At 45.7% G+C, this 6,178-nt stretch overlaps 1 protein-coding gene across 2 annotated transcripts; it reads left to right on the forward strand.

Annotated features, from left to right (window-relative positions):
* The first annotated feature begins 330 nt into the window (after positions 1-330).
* LOC123514281 (heat shock 70 kDa protein cognate 4-like) lies at positions 331-3,863 on the forward strand. 2 transcript variants are annotated; one of them, XM_045272090.1, is made up of 3 exons: positions 331-470; positions 1,484-1,655; positions 2,006-3,863. In XM_045272090.1, exons 2-3 carry the CDS (start codon positions 1,485-1,487, stop codon positions 3,737-3,739), a joined length of 1,905 nt encoding a protein of 634 aa, XP_045128025.1. In that variant the 5' UTR covers positions 331-470; position 1,484; the 3' UTR covers positions 3,740-3,863. The 2 variants fall into 2 exon arrangements, with proteins under 2 accessions (XP_045128025.1, XP_045128026.1); XM_045272091.1 differs by lacking the exon at positions 331-470 and having other exon boundaries at positions 1,567-1,705.
* Positions 3,864-6,178: the final 2,315 nt, after the last annotated feature.

Below are 6,178 nucleotides of genomic sequence, written 5' to 3' on the forward strand. Positions count from 1 at the left end.
TATATATATATATATATATATATATATATATATATATATATATATATATATATATATATATGAACGAGGAAGTGGAGGTAAGTTCCTGGCTTCTCCTAGCTGACCGCGCCTCGCCATCAGTGTACACACCGATTCCATTATATACTATAATGTGCGGATATTTACTCATAGAATTAGAATCTTGTGGAGAAATACTTGATCTTTGTTTAGGTGTTCTATCAGTAGCCATTTTTATCTCGTAACTTTTGTCATAATGAGACAAGCCAAGCCTGCTAAAAATAAGCCCTGCCCTGTGGAAGGTGTGCGTCAACTCTGGGGCGTTCTCGCACCTTCCACTTCTATGCGGCGCGCCAGTATATAACATGCCACACGCCGCCACCTACCAGTACAGCACTAGACAGTGAATCAACGACAACACGAGCAAGGCTCAAGTGAGACTATACTCTTCAACTCATCACATCACAGCACAAGTAAGTAATGCAGCCAACACTTCCCTTTGGCATGACAGTGTATTTATTAAGCACCAGCGGCTGAATGTTGACTGCACCTTGAGTTAAACAGACAAATGATTCTGGGTAATCTATCTTCAAGCAAAAGCGACTCTGTGTTGACTGCACCTTGAGTTATAGAGACTAGATCATATGAAATTAACGTATTATCAAGCAAAAGTGACCAAAACTTACTTGCAGCTTGAATCATCCAGAAGTTATGGAATTAGCGTATAATCAAGCAATGACAGCCAAAACTTGACTGTATTTAAGCTACTTAGATTTATAGGTATCGAATCTAGAATATGCGTATCATTCCGAAAACAAGGATATATTATACAGACTACTTAATGGTTCACGGTAGATGTTGTGCTAGCAACGATACATAGTGACACCACACTCACGGCCGCTATTCACAGTACTGTGCCACACAGGTGCATTGTCACTAACATGATAAAGCAGACACCTGAAGCACTCCTCACAATGATAGATATCAAGCATGTACCTTGGGCATCACACAACAGTGACTTTGCGGATTTCATTAGTAAAACTCAGTGGCAGGATTAATGATAAATGTTAGTGCCTTTTCTGAGATACTGTCCCCTTATCTATACGATGCAAGAGAATATCAATACCATTGCCGTCATTCCACTTGTAACAGCTTTTCTTAACAAAGGTACCTAGCAAACACACCACAATTTACAACAAAATATATAAAAATAGACAAATGAGTAAAAAAAAAGGCAGTCACGAAAAAAAAAAATCTATCAATATAATATTAAAAACCATTTATTTTTATTTTTTTATTTATTTTTTTTTTAAGTACCCTAAATCCCTACAATTATAATCCAAGAATAAAACACATTTCAGACGAAACACCCATAAAATCTCAAACTTATCAATCTACAGCAGTATGGCAAAAATATCAGTTTATTGGTCCCCATCTGAAGTGAGGTAAGCAGTCTCAATCAGCTCCTTCCCCTCTCCCTCCGCAGAATGACAGCTCCAGCCATCGGTATTGACCTGGGCACCACCTACTCCTGCGTGGGTGTGTTCCAGCATGGTAAGGTGGAGATTATTGCTAACGATCAGGGCAACAGGACCACGCCGTCCTACGTGGCCTTCACAGACACAGAGCGACTCATCGGAGACGCCGCCAAGAACCAGGTGAGCGAATGACGGCCCGCTGCTGACCCCCCTCCACAATACTCACCTCAGTAATTATCTCCTTCTCTGTCTCCCTTGCTCTCCCTTCACACATCTTCTTCCTTTTGCTCCAAATATAGTTCAGCATTAGATGATTTTCTCTCTCTCTCTCTCTCTCTCTCTCTCTCTCTCTCTCTCTCTGTCTGTGTCTGTCTGTTAGTCTCTCTGTCTTTCCCACCTTCGACCTCAATCGATCACTGTCATATCCTTCTCTAAAGTACCTTTTCCCTTGTCTTGAAGAATGACATATACAGCATCAAGAACTTAGGGTCACGGTGCATCCATAACGTATGTGTTGTCTCCGCCCGCAGGTGGCCATGAACCCCAGCAACACTGTGTTTGATGCCAAACGCCTCATCGGCCGCAAGTTTGAGGAGCCTTCGGTTCAGAGCGACAAAAAGCACTGGCCCTTCGAGGTTGTGAACGATGGAGGCAAGCCCAAGGTGAAGGTGGAATTCAAGGGCGAGAACAAAACCTTTAACCCTGAGGAGATCTCGTCCATGGTGCTCACCAAGATGAAGGAGACAGCCGAGGCCTTCCTGGGTACCACCGTGAAGGACGCCGTGGTCACCGTACCAGCCTACTTTAATGACTCCCAGCGCCAGGCCACTAAGGACGCGGGCACCATCGCCGGTATCAACGTTCTGCGGATCATCAACGAGCCCACAGCCGCCGCCATCGCCTACGGCCTGGACAAGAAAGTGGGCGGCCGCGGAGAGCGAAACGTGCTCATCTTTGATCTCGGCGGCGGTACCTTCGACGTGTCCATCCTCAGCATCGACGAGGGCGTGTTTGAGGTGAAGTCCACGGCTGGCGACACCCATCTGGGCGGCGAGGACTTTGACAACAGAATGGTGAACCACTTCGCGCAGGAATTCCAGCGCAAATACAAGAAGGACTTGAAGAACAACAAGCGAGCCGTGCGTCGCCTGCGGACGGCGTGCGAGCGAGCCAAGCGCACCCTGTCCTCCTCCACACAGGCCAGCGTGGAGATCGACTCCCTGTTTGAAGGCATTGACTTCTATACATCCATCACTCGCGCCAGGTTCGAGGAACTGTGCTCTGACCTGTTCCGCGGCACGCTGGAGCCTGTGGAGAAGTCTTTGCGGGACGCAAAGATCGACAAGAGCGGCATCCACGAGCTGGTGCTGGTGGGTGGCTCCACCCGCATCCCCAAAATCCAGAAGCTGCTGCAGGACTTCTTCAACGGCAAGGAACTCAACAAGTCCATTAACCCTGACGAGGCAGTGGCCTACGGCGCCGCTGTGCAGGCTGCCATCCTGCGGGGCGATCAGTCCGAGGGCGTGAAGGACCTGCTGCTGCTGGATGTGGCGCCACTGTCCCTGGGCATCGAGACGGCGGGCGGGGTGATGACGGCACTCATCAAGCGAAACACCACCATCCCCACCAAGCAGCAACAGGTGTTCACCACCTACTCAGACAATCAGCCCGGCGTGCTCATCCAGGTGTACGAGGGCGAGCGCGCCATGACTAAGGACAACAACCTGCTGGGCAAGTTTGAGCTGAGCGGCATTCCCCCCGCGCCGCGAGGCGTGCCGCAGATTGAGGTCACCTTCGACATTGACGCCAACGGCATCCTCAACGTGTCAGCGGTGGACAAGTCCACGGGCAAGGAGAACAAGATCACCATCACCAACGACAAAGGTCGCCTCAGCAAGGAGGAGATCGAGAGGATGGTGAACGAGGCGGAGAAATACCAGGATGATGACGCCAAGCAGCGAGAGAGAATTGAAGTCAAGAACAGGCTGGAGGCGCTCTGCTTCAGCGTCAAGTCTGCCCTCTCGGAGCCCTCCGTGGCAGACAAGCTGTCGACGGACGAGAAGCGCGCCGTGGAGGAGAAGGCGGAACAGACGCTCAGTTGGCTGGACGCCAACCAGCTGGCCGAAAAGGAGGAATATGAGCACCAGATGAAGGAGCTGGAGCAGGCGTGGCGCCCCCTGGCCAGCAAGATCCACGGGCAGGGAGGCGGTCCCGGCGCAGGTCCCTCAGCGGGTCGCGGCCCCACCGTGGAGGAGGTGGACTAAGCAGAGTGAGACAAGGCAGCAGCATCGCAGTGCCTTGTATTACAACATGGATACCAATTATAACTATAAGTGTTACCAGCTACCTACCAAATATACATGTAATATTTATTTTTTTATAATAGTTTTTGGTGGTTTCATTATCTTTCCCTTTTAGGAATGCAGTATTCGCTACCATTTACAAATCTTACAATTTGTACCTGAACCTGTTCTCAGTGTCTCGTTTCTTCGTCACACACACACACACACACAGTCCGGTAGCTCAGTGGTTAGAGCGCTGGCTTCACAAGCCAGAGGACCGGGGTTCGATTCCCCGGCCGGGTGGAGATATTTGGGTGTGTCTCCTTTCACGTGTAGCCCCTGTTCACCTAGCAGTGAGTAGGTACGGGATGTAAATCGAGGAGTTGTGACCTTGTTGTCCCGGTGTGTGGTGTGTGCCTGGTCTCAGGCCTATCCGAAGATCGGAAATAATGAGCTCTGAGCTCGTTCCGTAGGGTAACGTCTGGCTGTCTCGTCAGAGACTGCAGCAGATCAAACAGTGAAACACACACACACACACACAGTTTACAATCATAAGATGAAGTGAAGCACTCGGACCTGCCACGAAGGCGGCGCTGCAGGCTGGTGGCAGGTTGCTGCGTTAAATCATCGAGCTCTGGCCAATTATGTAGGCAGAATCTTATCTTTAAAATCAATAAATACAACAATATTTCAAATGAAACTGTATTTTTTTACCGCCATATGTGTGCATCTATAATCTCATACACTCCCTGCTGATTTCATATGCGTGACTGAGTGAAGTACGAGGACAGTCCATGCATTCAATAGCCAAACACAAATACAATCCAGCCAGCAATCAAACACCACATCAGTCCACCATCATCCAAACACTAAACCACTAAACCAGCCACGCACCAAACAGGAAACCAATCCAGCTATCCAGCTATGAAGCAAGCAAACATCTCAGCAGCGGGGTGGCGATAGGTGGAGGCGGTGGCGGTGGCGGCGGCGGCATCATATTCCCCAGCACAAGCATTGACGTCACGGCGCCCACAGATTCCTCTTGGTCACCGTGTGTGATAATGAGACTGAGCCGGGATGAGTAACATGCTTCTTGTTTTCATGATATAACCACACTATTTAAGGCAATACAGTAATCAAACAATAAGATTATCTTTCTTCTGGTAGGTTTATACATATATACATATATATATATATATATATATATATATATATATATATATATATATATATATATATATATATATATATATATATATATATATATATATATATATATATATATATATATATATATATATATATATATATATATATATATATATATATATGAATTAGTTTGAAAAGTTTCTCGGCAAAATCTCGTATCTATTTTTTTTTTTTTTTTTTTTTTGTCATTGTTAAGGAGGAACGACTTCTATTCAGCAAGCCACGTGAACTAACTTCTATTTAGCCAAGTCTCCTAATTGATGTTGTCTCGTAAATATCACGTAAACTCTAATTCCATGTCACATAAAACTTCCTATACTGCCACAGTTCTTAATGTCCTGTAAAGACGCTAACTGTCACGTAACACTCTCGTCACGACAAACAGTCAAGGTGTTCCTTCAAATAAACTGTACACCCACGATAACTTCCTCGCAGCTTGTCTAGCTCGTGTCCAACTTGCAGTGAAAGTAAAAGAGAATATGAAGAAAAGAGAAGCCAGTCAAAAAATTCAGTACCGCTCATCTGGTAAAGACAAACGTTGGCTCCTTACCAGTAAAATAAATAAACTAGCAATTCAGTACATGAAAACAGAGAAGACCAAATTAAAAGATTCAATACCTACCACCGATCTGGCATACACAATCGTAAAAGTAAATTAGCACATGGAGACAGAAAACCAGAGAAGATTATTTTGTTTCCTGCAGTGAAAGAAGTTAATCAACACATGAAGAGAGGAAGCAAGCCAAGAGATTCACCAGTATTCCTACCGCCCATCTGGTGTCAGCAACCGTTGCTTCCTTGTTTAGTAGGTGTAACTTCTAGGGTTAGAACTGTTTAAATGATAAAAGGCTTGGCTGCGGTGTCTTTATTATTAAAACCTATACTTGAAATTCATCAGCAAGGAAGTAATGAAGTTTTCATGACGGGGTGATCATGTTTTATACTCGTAATATGTCCATAAACAGATACAACATGAGAATGAGGGACACGCACAGAAATACACACTAAAATGAGCCTTCGCTGTGGTATCTCATTAGATCAAAGCTATGTAGCTACTTGAAATTTATAAACGAAGGGGCAACGATTCTTAAAAGGAACGCTCTGAGCTGTTATTATTATTCTCGTTTTGCATCTGTTATGTGATATTGTTACGTACTGGTACATAACACAAAGATGAGGGACACACACACACACACACACACACACACACAC

This window comes from Portunus trituberculatus, chromosome 37 (genome assembly GCF_017591435.1).
Source record: "Portunus trituberculatus isolate SZX2019 chromosome 37, ASM1759143v1, whole genome shotgun sequence".
NCBI classification, from domain to species: domain Eukaryota; kingdom Metazoa; phylum Arthropoda; class Malacostraca; order Decapoda; family Portunidae; genus Portunus; species Portunus trituberculatus.

Coding starts and splice junctions, on each gene's coding strand:
- LOC123514281 (XM_045272090.1), top strand. CDS start 1,485: ATGACAGCTCCAGCCATCGGTATTGACCTGGGCACCACCTACTCCTGC. Junction 1,656..2,005: donor GAGACGCCGCCAAGAACCAG/GTGAGCGAATGA, acceptor CTCCGCCCGCAG/GTGGCCATGAACCCCAGCAA.